Source organism: Jaculus jaculus, chromosome 1, assembly GCF_020740685.1.
Source record: "Jaculus jaculus isolate mJacJac1 chromosome 1, mJacJac1.mat.Y.cur, whole genome shotgun sequence".
Classification (NCBI taxonomy): Eukaryota; Metazoa; Chordata; class Mammalia; order Rodentia; family Dipodidae; genus Jaculus; species Jaculus jaculus.
Window position 1 is genome coordinate 83755065 of NC_059102.1, and position 23867 is coordinate 83778931.

At 41.2% G+C, this 23867-nt stretch overlaps 1 protein-coding gene across 6 annotated transcripts in view; it reads left to right on the top strand.

The window, feature by feature from the left end:
• Positions 1-23867, top strand: part of Ccdc171 (coiled-coil domain containing 171) — a 553592-nt gene that overhangs the window by 57359 nt on the left and 472366 nt on the right. For 5 of the 6 annotated variants that reach the window (XM_045160095.1, XM_045160091.1, XM_045160110.1 and 2 more), the window contains 2 exons: positions 3602-3733; positions 9935-10081. In XM_045160095.1, the coding sequence (XP_045016030.1) occupies positions 3602-3733; positions 9935-10081 (279 nt within the window). The remainder of the gene's footprint in view (positions 1-3601; positions 3734-9934; positions 10082-23867) is intronic. The other variant, XM_045160105.1, reaches the window with a different exon arrangement.

Sequence of the window (23867 nt, forward strand, 5' to 3'; positions counted from 1 at the left end):
AGTTCCCAGACCATCAGCCGATTTACTTTTATTTTTGCATGTCAGTAGTTCTACTACTTGTTTTGATTTATTTATTTTTTTGAGGTAGGGTCTTGCTGTAGCCCAGTTAACTTGGAATTCACTGCGTAGTCTCAGAGCAGCCTTGGACTCCCCAGTGCTGGAATTAAAGGCATGTGCCACCCTTCCCAGCTAATAGCTCTACTTTGTATCTTGACTACCACTGGACTCTGAAATAGTGCTTGGCCTACTCAAGGGCTTCATTAGTATTGGAATGGCCAATGTTTAGGTGTTTGGCACTGAAAGTCCTTGGGTAGGTGTGTTTAAGTTTGCCTACAACACATGTGAGAAAAGAAGGGTGATGATGGCAGTGTTTTTAGCTAGTCAGCCTGCTTTTCTGTCCTACTAAGACCTTCGAAGGAATGTGGTGTTGATTAGGAGTCACTTTTCAGACTATGGGACTCTTGTGGCTTTCTACAAGTGAGAGTTATGAAGGTGATATTTCTAAAACGGATCCATATGGACAGATCCATTTGTTTCTTTCATATAAATCTCACTGAAAATTTCTCCTCTTGTAATGGGACTTAGTTTAATGAGTTAATTATTATTATTTTGTTTTTCAAGGTAGGGTCTCACTCTAGCCCAGGCTGACCTGGAATTCATTATGGAGTCTCAGGGTGGCCTTGAACTCACAGCAATCCTCCTACCTCTGCCTCCCCAGTGCTGGGATTAAAGGTATGCACCACCACGCCTGGCTGAGTCAATTATTATTTTTATTTATTTATTTAGGTTTTTGGAGGTAGGGTCTCACTCTAGCTCAGGCTGACCTGGAATTCATCAATTATTATTATTATTATTATTATTATTATTATTGTTATTATTTATTTGAGAGAGAGAGGGCGGGGGGAGGAAGAGAAAGAGGAAGTGGGAGAGAGAAAGGGAGGGGGAGAGAGAGAATGGGCACTCCAGGGCCTCCAGCTTCTGCAAATGAACTCCAGATGCATGTGCCACCTTGTGCATCTGGCTTATGCAGGTCTTGGGCAATTGAACCTGGGTTTTATGGCTTTGCAGGCAAGCACATTTACCACTAAGCCATCTCTCCAGCCCTGTTTTTTTTTTTTTTTTTTTTTTTTTTATTTGAGAGCGACAGACACAGAGAAAGACAGACACAGGGAGAGAGAGAGAATGGGCGCGCCAGGGATTCTAGCCTCTGCAAACGAACTCCAGACGCGTGTGCCCCCTTGTGCATCTGGCTAACGTGGGACCTGGGGATCCGAGCCTCGAACCAGGGTCCTTAGGCTTCACAGGCAAGCGCTTAACCACTAAGCCATCTCTCCAGCCCCCCCCCCTTTTTTTTTAAAGGTAGAGTCTAAATGTAGCTCAGGCTGACTTGGAACTCACTCTGGTTCTAGGCTGGTCTCAAACTCACAGAAATCCTTCTACCTTTGCCTCTTGAGTGCTGGGACTAAAGGTATGCATCACCACAGCAGGCTGAGATAGCAAGAGTAAGAGAGAATACACACACACACACACACACACACACAGAGAATGAGAATATGGGTGTGCCTGGGTTCTAGCCATGGAAATGAACTCTAGATGCATGTACCACTTTGTGTATCTGACCTTATGTGACTACTGGGGAATGACCTCAGGCTTTGCAGGCAAGCTCCTTAACAGTTAAGGCATTTCTCCAGCCCTAGGAGTATTATTATTTTTTTCAAGGTAGGGTTTCACTCTAGCCCAGGCTGACCTGGATTTTACTATGTAGTCTTAGGGTGGCCTTGAACTCATGGTGATCCTCCTACCTGTGCCTCTGAGTGCTGGGATTAAAGGTATGCACCACCATACCTGGCTATTTTTTTTTAAAGTAATTTTTTGTTTTATTTACTTATTTATTAGATACAGAGGGAGGGAGGGAAGGAGAGAGAGAGAGAGAGAGAGAGAGAGAGAGAGAGGGAGGAAATGAATGAACATGCCAGGGCCTCTAGCCACTGCAAATGAACTCCAGATGCATGCGCCACAATGTGCATCTGGCTAATGTGGAACCTGGGGAATTGAACTTAGGTCCTCAGGCTTTGTAGGCAAGTGCCTTAACCACTAAGCCATCTCTCCAGTGCACCTGGCTACTTTTTCAAACATTTTTATTTATTTACTTATTTGGTTTTTTGAGGTAGGGACTTGCTCTAGCCCAGGCTGACCTGGAATTCACTATGTAGTCTCAGGGTGGCCTCAAACTCATGATGATCCTCCTACCTCTGCCTCCGAGTGCTGGGATTAAAGGCATGTTTCACCACACTCAACTATGTTTTTCAATTTAATTATTTATTTACAAGCAGACAGACACAGAGAGAAGAGAGACAGAGAGAATGGGCACTCCAGGACCCCTTGCTACTGCAAATGAACTCCAGATGCATGTGTCACTTTGTGTATCTGGCTTTATGTGGGTACTGCAATCAAACCGGTCACGCTAGGCTTTTGTAGGCAAGCACCTGAATCATTAAGCTATCTCTCCAGCTCCAGCTAGGATGATTATTTTTATCCTGATTTATTATATTCTTTCTTTTGCCCTCTTTTTTAATCTGATGATCAAAACAATAGTTTCATTAGGATTTTAACATTATTAATAATAATGATAACAATTATTATTAGAGGCAGTGTCTTAAGCTGGCCTTAAACTTGCTTTGTAGCAAAGGATGTGTTGCAGTCCAGTTCACATTGCTGGTAGAAATCACCCAACCAAGAGCAGCTTCTGGGAAAAAGAGGTTTATTTTGGCTTATAGGCTCGAGGGGAAGCTCCACAATAGCAGGGGAAAACGATGGCATGAGCAGAGGGTGGACATCAGCCCCCTGGCCAACATAAGGTGGACCACAGCAACAGGAGGGTGTGCCAAACACTGGCATGGGGAAACTGGCTATAAAGCCATAAGCCCGCCCCCAACAAAACACTCCCTCCAGGAGGGCTTAATTCCCAAATATCCATCAGCTGGGAACCTAGCATTCAGAACATCTAAATTTATGGGGGACACCTGAATCAAACCACCACAGGATGACCTCAAAATTTTCATCTTCCTGTCTGTCCTAAACTCTGGGATTACAAGAGTGTACCATCATACCTTATTTTATTCAGTGCTGGGGATTGAACATAGGGCCTTTGTACATGCTAGGCAAGCATTCTAACCAATTGAGGTACATCTCTTGCCCCAAGATTTTTTTCTGTTTATGTTTATTTATTTATTTGAGAGTGACAGATAGAGAGATTGAGGGAGGGAGGGAGGGAGGGAGGGAGGGAGAGAGAGAGAGAGAGAGAGAGAGAGAGAGAGAGAGAGAGAGAATGGGTGTACCAAATGAACTCCAGATGCATGTGCCACCTTGTGCATTTGGTTTACATGAGTACTGGGGAATTGAACCTCCAACTGGGGTCCTTAGGCTTCACAAGCAAGAGTTTAACTGCTAAGCCATCTCTCTAACCCTCTTGCCCCAAGATTTTAACATGAGTTATGAGGTTTTGATAGTCTATAGGTAAGGAGAACTTCTTTGTACATTTGAAGGATAAAAAGTAACCTTTATTGATATAATAGTAAAGCGAGATTTTATCCATGTAAAGGAAGCGCTGGAGAAACATCAGCAAGAGAAGCGTGAGGTGGAGTCTCATATCAGGGAAACAGCGCTGGAAGAGTTTAGATTACAAGCAGAACAATGGGAAGCAGAAAGAAGAGAGTTACAATTTATAGTACAGGTATTTTGAATATCATTTGATTCCTTAGGTATGATTTTCTAACGTTTGTTATATTACAATTGTTTTAGTGTGCTAATTTACTAGTTTACTCAAGTGTGGGGGGGTAATTCTTGGTCTTTTTGTTTTTTCAGACTAACCTGGAATTCACTATGTATTTTCAGGGTGGCCTTGAACTCATGGCAGTTCTCCTGTGTCTCCATCATACTACTTTTAATTTTTAAAATATATTTTTAATACATTTTATTTATTAACTTGAGAGAGAGAAAGAGACAGAGAGAGACAAGGGCAAGCTAGAGCCTCCAGCCACTGCAAACAAATTCCAGACGCATGCGCCCCTTGTTCATCTGGCTTATGTGGGTCCTGGAGAATCAAATCTGGATTCTTTGGCTTTGCAGGCAGGCACATTAACTGCTAAGCCATCTCTCCAGCCGTCCATTACATCATCTTAATGGCTTAGGAACTACAATGTAATACTTGGTGGAAAGAATTTAAGAGCCAAAATATGAGGAGTGTTTTGAAATGCTGTCTCCCAGATACAAATAAATAGTTGTATTCATGACCTCACAGCAGCTGTCATTCCTTCACAAAACATGAATGATATTGGGCTAATTAACGGGCTGTCATAGATGATGAAAGAAGGAAGAAAACGTATCAATATACTTTGATTATATTCAATCTCCATTACCTTCTCTTTTCCTCCATTCCTCCTGCTGGTCTCTTCCTCTTCCCAGAGAGTACCTCCTTGTAATTCCATGTCATTCATATACATATAGATATATATGGATATATCCATATATATCTGTTTACATATATATATAAAATTTTTGGCTTTTTTATTAATTTGCTTTTTTGACAATAGACAATAACCCATGGTGATTCCCTCCCTCCCCCCACTTTACCCTTTGAAACTCCACTCTCCCTCATACCCCTTCCCCCTCTCAATCAATCTCCCTTTTATTTGTTTGTTTGTTTATTTATTTATTTTGGTTTTTCAAGGTAGGGTCTCACTTTAGCTCAGGCTGGCCTGGAATTCACTATGTAGTCTCAGGGTAGCCTCAAACTCATGGAAATCCTCCTACCTCTACCTCCCAAGTGCTGGGATTAAAGGCATGTGCCACTATGCCCAGCGTCTGTCTTTTATTTTGATGTCAGGTAATGGGAGGTCATGGATATCCAGGCTATTTTGTTTTAGGAGGAGCATGTTGTAAGAAGTCCTATCCATCCTTTGGCTCTTACATTCTTTCTGCTACCTCTTCTGCAATGGACCCTGAGTCTTAGAAGGTGTAATAAAGATATTTCAGTACTGAACACTCCTTTATCTCTTCTCAGCACCAAGGTACCTTCTAAGTCATCCCAAGGTCATTGCCATCTGAAAAGAGAAGCTTCTTTAACCAAAAGTGAGAGTAGCCGGGTATGGTGGCGCAAGCCCAGCACTTGGGAGGCAGAGGTGGGAGGATCGCTGTGAATTCGAGGCCACCCTGAGACTACATAGTGAGTTCCAGTTCATCCTGGACTAGAGTGAGACCCTACCTTGAAAAACCAAAAAATAAAAATAAATGCAAAAGTGAGAGTAGCATTAATATATGAATGTGAACAATAAGAGAAGTGCTTGCCAGACATTTTGGTGAGCATACTATATACATTTAAGCAGCAGAAGATGTTACACCCCTAGGGCTTATGACTACTGTTGCAGTCGGGTTCGCATTGCTGGTAGAAATCACCTAACCAAGAGCAGCTTCTGGGAAAAAGAGTTTTATTTTGGCTTACAGGCTCGAGGGGAAGCTTCACGATGGCAGGGGAAATCGATGGCATGAGCAGAAGGTGGACATCACCCCCTGGCCAACATAAGATGGACCACAGCAACAGGAGGGTGTGCCAAACACTGGCATGGGGAAACTGGCTATAAAGCCCATAAGCCCGCCCCCAACAATACACTCCCTTCAGGAGGCATTAATTCCCAAATATCCATCAGCTGGGGAGCTAGCATTCAGAACACCTAAGTTTATGGGGGACACCTGAATCAAAACACCACATTCCGCCCCTGGCCCCCATAAACTGATATCCATACATGATGTAAAATACAATGCATTCAGTCTGACTTTAAAAGTCCCCATAGTTTTTATCAATTCCAATGATGTTCATACATCCCCATAGTCCAAGATCTTTTAACTGAGCCATAATACCAAAATATAACCTCAAAAACCCCGTAATGGCACAGAATAAATATTCACACTGCAAAAGATGGCATTGGGCATAGCAAAGAAACATTCAACCAATACAAGATTTAAAACAACCAGGGCAAACATCAAACCCTGTAGCTTCAAGTACAGCAATTCTAGTCAGTGACAAATCTTCAAGTCCGATAATTCTAACCAGCAACAAGTCTCTGGCATTCCAATTCTGCCCCTCCAGCTAGGCTACTCACAGTCCTGGGAAACTTCATCGGGGCCGGCAGCTCCTTGGCAGCCATCTCATGGTCCCGGCATCTCCACTGGGTCTCCACTGCAAGCCATGGTTCATCCTCATGGCCCCATGGGGTCTCTATGCAGGCAACCAGCAAACCCACTTCACACTGCCCATGGCCATTTCCAAAACACAAGACTGTGTTGCAAACTCAATGACCCTCTTTCCAGCATTTCTTATACTCCATGATACCAGGTAGGTGCCAATTTGTTAATCCAGGGGGGAAATAAAGTAGACTTTGAAGAACAGGACACTCCTTGAGCACTCAGGCCCCTTCAAAAGAGTCTACATTCTTTTTGTGCCCCAGCACAGGTCACTTAGCCCAGTCTCAAAGGTTGTCATTTCTCAGTTGCAGCTGAACGGGCAGCAGTTCACCCAAAGGTTTTTCTTTCTGTGCCATATCCCTCTGCACACACCAGTTAATTTCTACGCAAAGCAACCCTGCACAACTTCTTAGGACATGGGCACAAGAGCAAGCTTCTCACACAAACTGCTAGCCCAGTCCAGGCAAAGCTTTTTCTCACCCTCATAAGCCAAACCTCACAGTCCATAGTTCTTACTGCCTTCAGGTCTTTCAGCTCTGACCAGATTAGTCCATCAGGCTGTACTTACAGTACTGCAAGGCATCTCTTAGGCCAAGATTTCAAATCCTTCCACATTCCTCTTGAAAATCAGCTCCAAAAGGCCAAAGCCACACAGTCAGGTGTCTAGCAGCAATCCCACTCCTCAGTACCACTTTACTGTTGCAGTACGGTTCGCATTGCTGGTAGAAATCACCTAACCAAGAGCAGCTTCTGGGAAAAAGAGTTTTATTTTGGCTTACAGGCTCGAGGGGAAGCTTCACGATGGCAGGGGAAATCGATGGCATGAGCAGAAGGTGGACATCACCCCCTGGCCAACATAAGATGGACCACAGCAACAGGAGGGTGTGCCAAACACTGGCATGGGGAAACTGGCTATAAAGCCCATAAGCCCGCCCCCAACAATACACTCCCTTCAGGAGGCATTAATTCCCAAATATCCATCAGCTGGGGAGCTAGCATTCAGAACACCTAAGTTTATGGGGGACACCTGAATCAAACCACCACAACTACCATGTCATAGGTTTTCAGTATTAGGCACGTATTCCCTCCTATTGAGCAGGCTTCCAGTCCAATTAGAGAGCAGTTGGTTTCCACCATAACAGACGTGCCACTATTGTACTCGTTGGCTCACTTGGCCTGGCTGGCTAAATTTAAGTCTTGCAGTGTCCACTGTTGAGTATTGCTAATGGTGATTTCTCTCTCTCCTTGATTTGCATGCAACGTAGCTTTTTCCAGCTTTCTGTCAGCTGGTCTACATAGAGGAGGTTTTCAGCTCAGCTCCAGCAGGATTTCTCAGTGACCTTGTAGCTCAAGTCTGTGGAGTCTTCAGAAATAGGGTCTTACCATCTATTCCTGGTGGGAGAGCAAGAGCCTTGGCAATAGCCTGTAATGTTTTGGGGCATTAGAGACCTCCCTGGCCAACAACTCACTGGAAGGTATCCCATCCCTGGCACTGAAAATTTTCTAGTAACAATCTATTACTTCTGGGTGTTCCATTGTCCAAAAAAGTAGGTTTCCATATGATTTATTCATACCCTCTTAGATTTTGTTAGCCTTCCCCCCACCCTTCCTTTACTCAGTCTCTTCACCTGACCTCATTTAGGTATATATATAAATTTAAAAATATTTTAAAATATTTATTTATTTACTTGCAGGGGAGAGTGGGGGAATTGGGCACTCCATGGCTTCTTGCCCCTGTAATGAAACTCCAGATGCATGTGCCACTTTGAGCATCTGGGTCTACGTGTGTATTCGGGAATCAAACCCAGGCTGTCAGACTTTGCTAGCAAGTACCTTTAATAACTGAGCCATCTCTCCAGCCCTAAAAATATTTTTATTTATTTATTTGCAAGCAGAGAGGTAGAGGGAAGAGAGATAGAGAGAATAGGCATGCCAAGGCCTCAGTCTGCTGCAAATGAACTCCAGCTGCATGTACCTGTTTGTGCATCTGGCTTTATGTGGGTACCAGGATAACTGAACCTGGGTCATTAGGCTTTATAGCCTTAACTGCTGAGTCATCTTTCCAGCATATATATATATATATATATATATATATATATATATATATATATATATATATGTTTATATATATTTAAAAATCTGAATTCTACGAGAGAGAGAGTATATAATATTTTCCTGAGTTTGGCTTATTGAACTTGGAAGGACAATCTCCACTTACATTCATTCTTCTGCATCTACCATAATCTTGTGCTTCTTTATGACTGAATTGTGTATATATAATACATTTTCATTATCCATCCATTTGTTAATTGACCTATAGGCCGATTTCACAACTTTGCCAAGCCATCTCTCCAGCCCTAAGCAACTCTTGAGTTTTGAGTTTAGTTGAAAAAGCACATAGACCTTTAGTTGTTTTTCTATGAATAGTAAAGATTGTAAAAACTTCTGGAAAACTGAAGAGGAAATGTAACAGAGCCATCTAGTGGATATAACTTTTAAGAGCAGTAAGCAGAACATAAAGTAGATGAGCTCACATAAGCACCTCTCCTGGGTCATTGTTAGGCACTCAGACTTGTCAGACCTCCACACAAAGGGACTGTATTCATTTGTATTGCAAAATACTTGAAAATTTTAATTGCAGGGGAAATGCTATATATGACAGTTGAATTACAGCACTGGAAATAACCTTAGAAATGAATCGAACTAGTATGACATTCTAATAACCTATTCATACTTTATTTTTTATTTTTTTATTTTTTATTTTTCGAGGTAGGGTCTCACTCTAGCCCAGGCTGACCTGGAATTCACTATGGAGTCTCAGGATGGCCTTGAACTCATGGCGATCCTCCTACCTCTGCCTCCCGAGTGCTGGGATTAAAGGCATGCGCCACCACGCCCGGCTCCTATTCATACTTTTACTTGTAATATTTAATAACTAGATTTATTAAATTGTAAATATCCACTGGTTATTTTTAAATAGTATTTATCTACTTGCAAGGAGAGAGAGAGAGAGAGAGAATGGGCACACCAGGGTCTCCAGCCACTGCAGACAAACTCCAGGTGCATGTGCCACCTTGTGCATCTGGCATAATGTGGGTACTGGGAAATAGAACTTGGGTTAGGCTTTGCAGGAAAGCACTTTAACTTATTAGCCATCTCTCCAACCCATCCATTAGTGATTTTTTTTTGTTGTTGTTTGTTTGGATTTTCGAGGTAGGGTTTCACTGCAGCTTAGGTTGACCTGGAATTCACTATGTAGTCTCAGAGTGGCCTCGAACTCAGAGCAATCATTCTACCTCTGCCTCCTGAGTGCTGGGATTAAAGGCATGTGTCACCACGCCTGGCTCATCAGTGATTTTTTAAAAAAACACATACACCTTCTAAAACATTTCTGGGAAATATCTAGGCTTCCTTTGTTTTTGAGGTAGGGTCTTACTCTAGCCCAGGGCTGACCTGGCACTCACTCTGTACTCCCTGGATGGTCTCAAACTCACAGTGATCCTCTTACTTCTGCCTTTGAGTGCTGGGATTAAAGGCCAGCATGCCCTGGCTTTAAGTTTTTTTTTTTTTTTTTTTTGTCTGTATAAGTTAACCTATTGTAATTGAGGCATAATTCAGTTAGTACCTTCTGTTGTAACTTTTAATTATTGATGGCTTACAGGCTTTAGTGAATCAAGAATGAATTCTTTTTCAGGAGCAAGACAGTGCTGTCCAAAATATGCAGAAAAAAGTGGAGCAGTTAGAAACAGAACATATGGACTGCTCTGATCTTTTAAGGCGACAAACAACAGAACTTGAATTTAGCACTCAAAGAGAAGAACGTCTTCGAAAAGAATTTGAGGTATAGTTTATCATTTTTATAACATTGTTACTCATTCATTGATTGAAGGTTAGATAAAATTTATGTTACAAAAAATATGAAACTAGGCTAGGTGTGGTGGTGCACACCTTTAATCCCATCACTTGGGAGGCAGAGGGAGGAGGATCTGCCTGAGTGCAAGGCCACTCTGAGACTACATAGTGAATTCCAGGTCAGCCTGGGCTAGAGTGAAACCCTACCTCGAAACGTCCCCCCACCCCCCAAAAAGGGCTGAAGAGATGGCTTAGCAGTGTAAGGCATTTGCCTGCAAAGCCAAAGGGTCCTGGTTTGACTCTCCAGGACCCACGTAAGCCAGATGCACAAGGTAGCACATGCATCTGGCATTCATTTGCAGTGGCTGAGGCCATGGCATGTCTATTCTCTCTCTCTCTCAAATAAATAAAAACATTTAAAAAACCAAAATAAATAAATAAGTAAAATAAATATGAAATGAATTTTAAGGGTCATTTACATTATATATATATATATATTTTTTTTCTTTTTCTTTTTGTTTGAGGTAGGGTCTCACTCTAGCTCAGGCTGATAGTCTCAGGGTGGCCTTGAATTCATGACCATCCTTCTACCTCTGCCTCCTGAGTGGTGGATTTGGGCCACCATGCCCACCTTCTTTGAAATTTTAAAAAAATGTTTAAAAATTTTATTTATGAGAGATAGAGGGAGGGAGGGAAAGAGAGAGAGAGAGAGAGAGAGAGAGAGAGAAAGAGAGAGAAATGGGCATGCCAAGGCCTCTAGCCATTGCAAATGAACTTCAGATGCATGTGTCATCTTGTGCATCTGGCTTATGTGGGTCCTGAGGAATCAAATTTGGGTCCTTAGGCTTCCCCTAAACATTTCTGGGAAATATCTAGGCTTCCTTTTTTTGAGGTAGGGTCTCACTTTAGCTCAGGCTGACCTGGAATTCACTGTGTAGTCTCAGGGTGGCCTTTAATTTATGGTAATCCTCCTACCTCTGCCTCCTGAGTGCCGGGATTAAAGGCATGCACCAACATGCTCGGCTCAGATATGTATTTCTTGTTTGGCTGGTTGATTCTATTGTCTGCAGGGTCCCTTGCTTTTTTATGTTGCCAGTGGATGTTGTTCTTAAGCAGCTGCCATAGGACTTTCCAGCACTATGAGGACTAGCCAGGAGGGAGCTAGTCTCCCTTTTGGTTCCAGCTTGATATTCTGATGTCCTGGGATCACAGCCTGTGGTCCTGTGGCATCTTCAGCAACAGGGTCTTACCTTTTACCTCTGGCGGGTAATCAAGTGTTTGGCAATGCCCAACATTGTTTTAAGGACCTCATGCGTCTCTCTGGTTAACAGTTCACTGTGGGGGTAACTTAATTCTGTGCCTGGGATTTGTCGACCAGAGTGTATAAAACTTCTCTCTCTTTCTCTCTTTTGAGGTAGGGTCTCACTCTAGCCTAGGCTGACCTGAAATTCACTATGTCGTCTCAGGGTGGCCTTGAACTCAGCAATCCTCCTACCTCTGCCTCCCAAGTATTGGGATTAAAGGCATGTGCCACCATGTCCAGCTGATATTTTTCTTAAGTTTATTTTAATATACAGATTCTACAAATATAGTTTTCTTTTTTAAAATATTTTTTTATTTTTATTTATTTATTTGAGAGAGAGAGAGAATGGATATGCTAGGGCCTCCAGCCATTGCATGTGAACTCCAGACACATGTACCACCTTGTGCATCTTGCTTATGTGGGTCCTGGGGAATCAAACCTGGGTCCTTTGTCTTTGTAGGCAAATGCCTTAACTGCTAAGCCATTTCTCCAGCCTGCTTTATTTTTTTCTTATAACATGTTTCTTTTTGTGTGTGTGTTATGCTGAGGATCAAACCTAGGGCCTCTGTCATGCTCGACAAAGGCTTTACCACTGAGCCCCTATGGTACATACTTTTGAACATACCATGTCATTTGTGCTATATAACTCCCATTGATTACAAAACTTTAGAACATTAAAGACGTTTTTTAGTATGAATCTTGAGTCAGTGTGTAAGACATTTGGTACTTTCTTTGGTCAAAATTTTTGTTTTGTTTTGATTTTCAAGGTAGGGTCTTGCTCTAGCCTAGGCTGACCTGGAACTCACTCTGTAGTTCCAGGCTGGCCTCAAACTCACAGTGATCCTCTTACCTCTGCCTCCTGAGTGCTGGGACAAAAGGTGGGTATTACCACACCTGACTAAAGACTCATATTTTATTGTGAGGAAGTTTTTTTGTGTGTTTTTCTATTCAATTTTTTTTTTCTCCCTTTTAGGACTGTTGCTGAAGTTGTGACTAGTTTGATTTTCTTACTTCTTTCTTTCCTTCTCTTCCCTTTTTTCTTTTAAAGAAGTTGGTTTAAAAAAAATGTTTACTATGCTTACTTATTAGAGAGAGAGAGAGAGAGAGAGAGAGAGAGAGAGAGAGAGAGAATTTTGTATACCAGGGCCTCTAGCCACTGCAAACGAACTCCAGGTGCATGCACCACCTTGAGCAGCTGGCTTTACCTGAGTACTGGGGTATTGAACCTGGGTTCTTAGGCTTTGTTGGCAAGTGCCTTAACTGCTAAGTCAGCTGTCCAGCCCTTCTCTTCCTTAAAATTTTTTTCCTTTTCAAAATTAAAATAAAATTGTTTATTTTTATTTATTCATTTGAGAGTGACAGACAAAGAGGCAGAGAGAGAGAGAGGGAGAGAATGGGCGTGCCAGGGCCTCCAGCCTCTGCAAACGAACTCCAGACACGGGTGCCCCCTTGTGCATCTGGCTAATGTGGGTCCTGGGGAATCAAGCCTCCAACTGGGGTCCTTAGGCTTCACAGGCCAGGGCTTAACCACTAAGCCATCTCTCCAGCCCCCAATTTTTTTTTTTATTAACAATTTCCATGATTATAAAAAATATCCCATGGTAATGCCCTCCCTCCCCCCACTTTCCCTTTTGAAACTCCATTCTTCATCATATCCTCTTCCCCTCTCAATCAGTCTCTTTTTTATTTTGATGTCATGATCTTTTACTCCTATTGTGATGGTCTTGTGTAGGTAGTGTCAGGCACTGTGAAGTCATGAATATCCAGGCCATTTTGTGTCTGGGGGGAGCATGTTGTAAGGAGTCCTATCCTTCCTTTGGCTCTGACATTCTTTCTGCCACCTCTTCCACAACAGACCCTGAGCCTTGGAAGGTGTGATAGAGATATTGCAGTACTGAGCATTCCTGTCACTTTCCAGCACCATGATGCCTTCTGAGTCATCCCAGAGTCACTGGCTGGATGTGCCATTATTTAAGAAAGTAGAATTTCATATGTCTTATTCAGAATGTTTTGGATTTTGATTGACCCTTCCTCCACCTTTCTTTTATACAGTCTCTTCCCCTGACCTTGCTTAGGCCTTTTCCCTCCCTGTAATCTGTTCTTCTACTTACATATATACAATACCATCCTCTTAAGACCTTCCCTCTCCTCTCTCCCTTGTAACCTTTTTCTAGCTTATGGGCCTCTGATACTGATTTTTCATTCCAGATCACACAAAAGTCTATACATTTGTAGCAAGGATCCACATATAAGAGAGAACATGTGACGTTTGGCTTTTTGGGCCTGGGTTACCTCACTTAGTATAATCCTTTCCAGATCCATCCATTTCCCTGAAAATTTCATAATTTCATTTTTCTTTACTGCTGAAAGAACTCCATTGTGTAGATGTATCACATCTTTATTATCCATTCTTCTGTGGATGGACATCTAGGCTGGTACCATTTCCTAGCTATTGTGAATAGAGCAGCAATAAACATGGTTGTACAGGTATTTCTAAGGTAGTGAGAAGAGTCATTAGGATATATGTCTAGGAGTGCTATAGCTGGGTCATATTGTAAATCTATTTTTAGCTGTCTGAAGAACCTCCACAATGATTTCCACAATGGCTGTACCAGATTACATTCCCACCAACAGTGCAGAAGGGTTCCCCTTTTACCACATACTCACCAACATTTATTGTCATTTGTTTTTTTGATGGTAGCCATGCTGATGGAGAGAGATAGAATCTCAAGGTAGTTTTAATTTGCATTTCCGTGATGGCTAAGGATGTAGAACACTTGTTTAGATGTTTATATGTCATCTATATTTCTTCTGATGAGAACTCTATTTTGTTCAATAGGCCATGTTATTTTTATTTATTTATTTGAGAGAGGGAAAAAGGGAGAGATAGATATAGATAGATAGATAGAGAGAGAGAGAGAGAGAGGGAGGGAGGCAGAGAATGGGTATGCCAGGGCTTCCAGTCACTGCAAATGAACTCCAGATACATGTGCCCCATTGTACATCTGGCTAATGTGGGTCCTGGGGAATCCAACTGAGGTCCTTTGGCTTTGCAGGCAGACACATTAACTGCTAAGCCATCTCTCCAGCCTGCATAGCCCATTTTTTAATTGGGTTGTTTGATTTCCTATTGTTCTATTTTTTGAGTTCTTTGTATATTTTGGATAGTAATCCTCTGTCAGATGAGTAGTTGGCAAAGATTTTCTCCCATTCTATAGGTTGTCCTTTACTCTATTCACACCTGCATTCAGGTCTTTCAACCGGAATAGTTCATCAAGCTGGACTTACAGTGCTGCAAGGCATCTCTTAGGCTAAGGTTTCAAATCCTTCCACAGTCCTCTTGAAAATAAGCTCCAAAAGACCAAAGCCTAGCAGCAATGCCACTCCTTGTTATTGTACTGTTGCAGTCAGGTTCACATTGCTGGCAGAAATCACCCAACCAAGAGCAGCTTGTGGGAAAAAGAGGTTGATTTTGGCTTCCAGGCTCGAGGGGAAGCTCCATAAAGGCAGGGGAAAATGATGGCATGAGCAGAGGGTGGACATCATCCCCTGGCCAACATAAGGTGTACAATAGCAACAGGAGAGTGTGCCAAATACTGGCATGGGGAAACTGGCTATAACACCTCATAAACCCATCCCCAACATTACACTCCCTCCAGGAGGCGTTAATTTCCAAATTTCCATCAGCTGGGAATTTAGCATTCAGAACATCTAAGTTTATGGGGGACACCTGAATCAAACCATCATCGAGGCATATATATTCTTTTTTTTTTTTAAATATTTTTGTTCATTTTTTATTTATTTGAGAGCAACAGACATAGAGAGAAAGACAGATAGAGGAAGAGAGAGAGAATGGGCGCGCCAGGGCTTCCAGCCACTGCAAACGAACTCCAGATGCGTGCGCCCCCTTGTGCATCTGGCTAACGTGGGACCTGGGGAACCGAGCCTCGAACCGGGGCCCTTAGGCTTCACAGGCAAGCGCTTAACTGCTAAGCCATCTCTCCAGCTCTGAGGCATATATATTCTTAAAGTATGTCCTTATAATTGTCTGAATTTCTTTGGTATCTGTTGTAATGGTGCCTTTTTCATCTCTAATTTTAGTCTCTTCTCTCTTTCTTCTGGTCAAATTTGCTAAGGGTTTATCAATCTTGTGTATCCTTTCAAAGAACCAATTCTTTGTTTTGATGATTCTTTGGATTGTGTTTTTGGTTTCTATTTCACTAATTTCTGCCCTAATCTTTATGATTTCTTCTCGTCTACTGATTTTTGGTTTGCCTAGCTCTTTTTCCAAGGCCTTAAGGTGAAGCATTAAATTGTTTACTTGTGAACTCCCTAATTTCTTTTTTTTTAATTAAATTTTTATTAGCATTTTCCATGATTATAAAAAAATCCCGTGTTAATTCTCTCCCTCACCCCCCACTTTCTCCTTTGAAATTCCATTCTCCATCATGTTACCTCCCCATAACAATCATTGTACTTACATATATACAATATCAACCTATTAAGTACCCTCCTCCCTTCCTTTCCCTTCCCTTTATGTCTCCTTTTTAATTTACTGGCCTCTGCAACTAAGTATTTTCATTCTCACGCATAAGCCCAGTCATCTGTAGCAAGGATCCACATAAGAGAGAGACCATGTGGTGTTTGGCTTTCTGGGCCTGGGTTACCTCACTTAGTATAATCCTTTCCAGGTCCATCCATTTTTCTGCAAATTTCATAACTTCATTTTTCTTTACCGCTGAGTAGAACTCCATTGTATAAATGTGCCACATCTTCATTATCCACTCATCAGTTGAGGGACATGTAGGCTGGTTCCATTTCCCAGCTCTTATAAATTGAGCAGCAATAAACATGTTTGAGCATGTACTTCTAAGGAAATGAGATGAGTCCTTTGGAAAAATGCCTAGGAGTGCTATAGCTGGGTCTTATGGTAGATCAATCTTTAGCTGTTTTAGGAACCTCCACACTGATTTCCACAATGGCTGGACCAGATTGCATTCCCACCAGCAGTGTAGAAGGGTTCCTCTTTTTCCACATCCCTGCCAACATTTATGATCATTTGTTTTCATGATGGTGGCCAATCTGACAGGAGTGAGATGGAATCTCAATGTAGTTTTAATCTGCATTTCCCTGATGACTGGTGGCATAGAACATTTTTTTAGATGCTTATATGCCATTCGTATTTCTTCCTCTGAGAATGCTCTATTTAGCTCCATAGCCCATTTTTTGACTGGCTTGTTTGATTCCTTATTATTTAACTTTTTGAGTTCTTTGTATATCCTAGATATTAATCCTCTATCAGATATATAGCTGGTGAAGATTTTTTCCCATTCTGTAGGTTGCCTCTTTGCTTTTTTCACTGTGTCCTTTGCAGTGCAAAATCTTTGTAATTTCATGAGGTCCCAGTGATTAATCTGTGGTTTTATTCCCTGAGCAATTGGGGTTGTATTCAGAAAGTCTTTGCCAAGACCAATATGTTGGAGGGTTTCCCCTACTTTTTCCTCTAGCAGTTTCAGAGTTTCAGGTCTGATGTTAAGGTCTTTAATCCATTTGGACTTAATTCTTGTGCATGGCAAGAGAGAAGAAACTATTTTCATCCTTCTGCAGATATATATACAGTTTTCCCAACACCATTTGCTGAAGAGGCTGTCTTTTCTCCATTGAGTATTTTGGGCATTTTTATTGAATATCAGGTGGCTATAGCTACTTGGGCTTATATCTGGGTCCTCTATTCTGTTCCACTGATCTACATATCTGTTTTTGTGCCAGTACTACACTTTTTTTTTTTACTATGGCTCTGTAGTATAGGTTAAAATCAGGTATGGTGATACCACTAGCCTCATTTTTGTGGTTCAGTACTATTTTGGATATTCGAGTTTTTCTGTGATTCCAAATGAATTTTTGGATTGCTTTTTCTATTTCCATGAAGAATGTTTTGGAATTTTGATAGGGATTGCATTAAATATGTAGATTGCTTTTGGTAGGATTGCCATTTTAACAATATTGATTCTTCCAATCCGGGAACAGGGGATGTTTCTCCACTTTCTAGTGTTTTCTGCAATTTCTCGCTTGAGTGTTTTAAAGTTCTCATTGTAGAGATTCTTTACTTCCTTGGTTAGGTTTATTCCAAGGTACTTTATTTTTTTTGATGCAATTGTGAATGGGAGTGATTCTCTGATTTCATCCTCTGTGTGTTTGTTGTTAGCATATATGAAGGCTACTGATTTCTGTGTATTTATTTTGTATTCTGCTACATGGCTGTAGGTTTTGATCAGCTCTAACAGTTTGCTAGTGGAGTTTTAGGGTCCTTTATGTATAGAATCATGTCATCTGCAAATAATGATAACTTGATTTCTTCCTTTCCAAGTTGTATCCCTTTTATGTGTGTCTCTTGCCTTATTGCTATGGCTAAGACTTCTAAAACTATATTAAATAAAAGTGGGGACAGTGGACACCCTTGTCTTGTTCCTGATTTTAGTTGAAAAGCTTCCAGTTTTTCCCCATTTAGTAATATGTTGGCTGTAGGCTTGTCATAAATAGCCTTTATTATATTGAGATATGTTCCTTCTATTCCCAGTCTCTGTAGGACTTTTATCATGAAGGGATGTTGGATTTTGTCAAATGCTTTCTCTGCGTCCAATGAGATGATCATGTGATTTTTGTCCTTCAACCCATTTATGTAATGTATTACATTTATAGATTTGTGTATATTGAACCATCCCTGCATCTCTGGGATAAAGCCTACTTGGTCAGGGTGAATGATCTTTTTGATATACTCTTGTATTCTGTTTGCCAATATTTTGTTGAGAATTTTTGCATCTATGTTCATGAGGGAGATTGGTCTGTAATTTTCTTTTTTTGTTCTATCTTTGCCTGGTTTTGGTATCAGGGTGATGCTGGCCTGATAGAAGGAGTTTGGTAGAATTCCTTCTTTTTCTATTTCCTGGAAAAGCTTAAGAAGCAATGGTGTTAGCTCTTCCTTAAAGGTCTGGTAAAATTCAGCCGTGAATCCATCTGGGCCTGGGCTTTTTTTAGTTGGGAGATTATTGATAACTGTTCGGATCTCCATGTTTGTTATAGGTCTATTTAAGTGATTAATCTCATTTTGATTTAATTTAGGTAGGTCATATAGATCAAGGAAATCATCCATTTCTTTCAGATTTTCATACTTTGTGGAGTATATGCTTTTATAGTATGTCCCTATGATTTTTTGAATTTCTCTGGAATCTGTTGTGATGTTACCTTGTTCATCTCTGATTTTATTAATTTGTGTCTCTTCCCTCTTTCTTTTAGTCAGATTTGCTAAGGGTTTATCAATCTTGTTTATTCTTTCAAAGAACCAACTCTTTGTTTCATTAATTCTTTGGATTGTTTTTTTTTTTGTTTCTATTTCATTAATTTCTGCCCTAATCTTTATTATTTCTTCCCATCTACTGATTTTGGTTTGCCTTGTTCTTTTTTTTCCAAGGCTTTAAGGTGAAGCATTAGGTCGTTTATTTGCGACCTTTCTAATTTCTTAATATAGGTACTTAAGGCTATAAATTTGCCTCTTAGAACTGCCTTCAATGTGTCCCAGAGATTTTGATATGTTGTGTTCTCCTTATCATTTGACTCTATAAATTTTTTGATTTCCTTCTTGATTTCTTCATTGATCCATTCATCATTTAGTAGTGTATTGTTTAGTTTCCATGATTTTGTGTATGCTCTATAGCCTTTCTTGCTATTGATTTGTAGTTTAATTCTACTGTGGTCAGATAGAATGCAAGGAAGTATTTCAATTTTCCTGAGTTTGTTAAGATTTGCTTTGTGTCCTAATATATGGTCTGTTTTAGATAATGTTCCATGTGCTGCTGAAAAGAATGTATATTCTGCAGCCTTTGGATGAAATGTCCTGTATATATCTATTAGGTCCATTCCTTCTATGACCTCATTTAGTCCAGATGCCTCTCTGCTTATTTTTTCCCGGGATGACCTGTCAATTGATGAGAGTGGGGTGTTAAAGTCACCCACCACCACTGTGTTTGGTGTTATCTGTGACCTTAGTTCTAATAGTGTTTGTTTGATGAATTTGGGAGCCCCCATGTTAGGTGCATATATGTTTCGGATTGTAATGTCCTCCTGTTGGAGTGTGCCCTTAATCAGTATAAAGTGACCTTCTTTATCTTTCTTGACTAACGTTGGACTAATGTCTACCTTGTCAGGTATTATGATAGCAACCCCTGCTTGTTTTCTAGGCCCATTTGCTTGAAACACCATCTTCCAACCTTTCACCCTAAGATAATGTCTATCCTTTGTAGAAAGGTGTGTTTCTTGGAGACAACAAATTGTAGGATCCTTCTTTTTAACCCAGTCTGCAAACCTATGTCTTTTCATTGGGGCTTTGAGGCTATTGATATTAAGAGACATTATTGAAAGGTGTGTATTTATGTTTGCCATTTTTTTTTTTTTTTGTGTGTGTGTGGTTCCAGTTCTACCTGTGCTCTCTTGTGTTAACTAATATTTGAGTATTGCTTGTTTTTTCTAGGTTCCTTATATGTGTGCTTTTCCTTTTCTTCAGCATGGAGGATTCTATCAAGTATTTTCTGTAGAGCTGGTTTTGTTTTCAAATACTCCTTTAACCTGCTTTTGTCATGGAATGTCCTTATTTCTCTGTCTATTTGAATGGATAACTTTGCAGGATAAAGTAACCTTGGTTGACAGTTGTTATCTTTCAGAACTTGGAATATATCACTCCAAGCCTCTCTGGCTTTAAAAGTTTGTGTTGAATAATCTGCTGCAATCCTGATGGGCTTGCTTTTGTACGTAACTTGATTTTTCTCTCTAACTGCTTTCAGTATTTTTTCCTTGGTTTGTGTGTTTGGTAGTTTGATTATAATATGACGAGGAGAGGTTCTTTCCACGTTTTGTCTGGATGGGGTTCTAAAGGCTTCCTGTATCTGCACTGGCACTTCTTTCCCAATTTGGGGGAAATTTTCTTCTATGATTTTGTTGAAGACACCTACTATCCCTTTGGAGTGGAATTCTTCTCCTTCTACTATGCCCTGAATTCTTATATTGGATCTTTTCATAGTGTCCTGAATATCTTGAAATTCCCACTCATACTTTTCTATAAGTTTGTCTTTCTCTTTGTTGGATTGTATTAAATCTGACATCTGGTCTTCTAGCTTAGATATTCTGTCCTCTCCTTCATCCATTCTACTGGTGAGGTTTTCTACAGAGTTTTTTATTTCATTAACTGTGTTCTTCATTGCTAGTAATTCTGACTGGTTTTTCTTTATTATTTCTATTTCCTTATTTATGTCTTTTATTGCCTTCTTTATTTCATGAAATTGGTGTCCTGCATCTTCTTTGATTCCTTTGATTTCCTCTTTACGTTCCTCTTTGACTCCTTTGATTTGTTTTCTGACTTTTTGAACATATTTACAGTCATTCTCTTGAAATCTTTCTCAGGCATTTCCTCTAACTCATTCTCACTGGAGGTCATTTCTGATGCATTAATACTTTTAGGTATATTTATATCATCTTGCCTTTTAGTGTTCCTTGTGTTATAATGTATATATTTTTGCATCTTGGATTAAGTTAATGCTTGGATTTTCTAGCTAGCTGGGTATTCTTAGCTGTATCAGTTGATTTGATGTTATATATTTTCAGGGTAGGAGCTTAAGGTGTTAGGTGTGGCTCTTAAGACTCTCAGAGTATCTACAAAGGTGCTCCTAGGGGTTCAGTTTCCTTGCTATGGGAGTATTCAAGTAGGCTGAGTGTAATAAAGTACAGGTAGATTCTAAAAGTTAACTAAACACTGTACTCATTCAATCAAAAACAGCCCCAATTATGTATGCCAGAGTAGTTATTATTACAACCAGATCCTCTATCAACATAGAGGTTAAGATTTCTGGTCTGTTGAGGGATCCAAGTCAGCATATGACCAAGTGAGACCCTTCCCTGGTGCAATCCCAGTTACCTTGGATGATTTTGGTCTCAGTCAAGTTGCTGCCTGGTTGTTGGGCTGCTATTCTGATTTCTGGAGCTGGGCACTGGCTTTTGCTGTGGGGCAAACCGAGCCTGGCAACTGTGGCCCTGCAGATCAGCACCCCTGGTGTTTGAACTGCTGCTGCTAAAGCTGCCTCTGATGGGTCTGTCAGCTGCTAAAGCTGCTGCTGCTGAAGCTGCTGCTGCTGGGTCTGCCGCTGCTGCTGCTCCTGGGTCTGTTGATGTTGGGGCCTCTGTTACTGGTGCCGGAGCTGCTGGGTCCCGCTGTCGCCCCAAGTTGGCGTGGCTGGTCCGGGACCGCTGCTCTGTTCGCTGGAGCTGGGCTCAGGCAGTGGGGGAGGGGAGGGAGCCGCAGCTTCTCTGGATCTCTCGCTGTTCCACATGTTCCTCTACCTCGCGGTCTGCTCCTTCGTTGCTCACTGCCGCTCTCCCTTCACGTTTCCTGAGTTGCAGAGAGCGCTGGTGTGAGTGGAAGCTCCCGCACCTAGCTTTTCCTGTGGCTGGAGCCGAGTCTGGTGGCTTTCTGATGTGCCGCCGCCACCGCCACTGCCGCTGCCGCTGAGGTTGCCGGAGCTGCCGGGGCCGCTTTTGCTGGCCTGTGTGGGCTCTGGATGCTCTGGATCTCTTCTACTTCTCTGCTGCTGCTTCAATTTCCTATACACCTCACTTTTTAGTAAAAGTGTGTATTTTGCTGGTTTTTTTGGGTCTTTTTTCACCCCAGGCGCTTTGGTGTGGTACCTACGCCGCCATCTTAACCAGAAGTTCCCCCTAATTTCTTAATATAGGCACTCAGAGCTATAAATTTCCCTCTTAGGACTGCCTTCATTGTGTCCCAAAGGTTTTGGTATGTTGTGTTATCATCATCATTTGATTCTATGAATTTATTGATTTCTTCAGTGACCCATTGATCATTCAATAGTGTACTGTTTAGTCTCCATGAATTTCTGTATGCTCTGTAGCTACCATACCCAGCTCTCCTTTGAATTTTTAACTTCTTGAGAGCTCTTGTTCTCTGCTGGAGCAAATGGGTGAATGGAATTTTCATGTATTGAAATGGGAGAGGTCAGGTTTTAGATATGATTGATTTAACATGCTTGGTAGACATCTAAGTGGAGATTTTGGGCAGACAGTTAAGTTAGTTTTGGGTTTAGGAAACCTTACTATAGGATGATAAGGAAATATAAGTTTAATTGGGAAAATTTGAAATGTCGTAATCTGTCAGTCTTTTTTATGTATTTCTTTGTTTTCTCCACAGAGTCAAAGAGTCATCTATTAAATTCTGGTTTGGTTATTATAAAATGCAATAAGCAAGCTGGGCGTGGTGGTGCACGTCTTTAATCCCAGCACTCAGGAGGCAGAGGTAGGATGATTGCCATGAGTTTGAGGCCACCCTGAGACTACATAGTGAATTCTGGGTCAAGCCTGAGCTAGAGTGAGAACATACCTCGGGAAAAAAATGCAATAAGCAAATGGAACCTGGATATCATTGTAGTAGTTCTGTTCTTGTTGCTGGGACAAAACACCTGACTAGAAGCTGTTCATGGGAGGGAAGGATTCAAGCTTACAGTTTTGAGGGGAAGCTTCATAACAAAGTGTGGCAGCAGGCTCACATCATCACGCATCGCATTAGAGGGAGAACAGCACGAGTGAGCTAAGCTTTGAGTGCACTATGAGCTAGACTAACCTCAACCTCCACCCCCAGCAGTGCACCTTCTCTAGCCAGGTGCCACCAGCCAGCAAGTAAGTACAAAGCTCAGCCACAAGCACTTGAGCACTATTACATTAAAACCACCACACATATTGTTCTCTATGCAGACTTTTTCTCTGGTTTCAGTCTGGTGCATTCCTTTTCCTCAACTGTCCCTTGTGTATTTCTTTGTCTAGCTCTGGTTTAGGTTCACTCTCCAGATTATGAATCTGAAGTTTGTGGGAGGGTTAGAGAGGAGTAGTTATTTGGCTACCTGTGATAGGGATGAATGTGTGGAGATAAAACTTTTCATATTGGTGACTTAAAAAATGAGATTTAATATGCATATAATTTACCCATTTGGAGTGTACAAGTCACTGGTTTTTTTAAACAGCATTGCATTGTACAATCATCATCACAATTAATTTATAGCGTTTTCTGATGTGAAATTTCATACTGTTAAGACACCATTGGCTTATTCCTCCATTTGTCTGGGCCCTAAGCAACGAGATGTGATATTTTGTGACTTTTACTTCCTTTTTTTTTGGTTTTCAAGGTAGGGTTTTTATTCTAGCCCAGGCTGACCTAGAATTCACTATATACTTTCAGGGTGGCCTCAAACTCATGACAATCCTCCTACCTCTGCCTCCCAAGTGCTAGGATTAAAGGCATGTGCCACCCCACCTGGCTATTTAGTGATTAAAAAAAAAACATTTTATTTATTTGTTAGAGAGATTGGGCACGTCAGGGCCTCTAGCCACTGCAAATGAACTCCAGACACATGTACCACCTTGT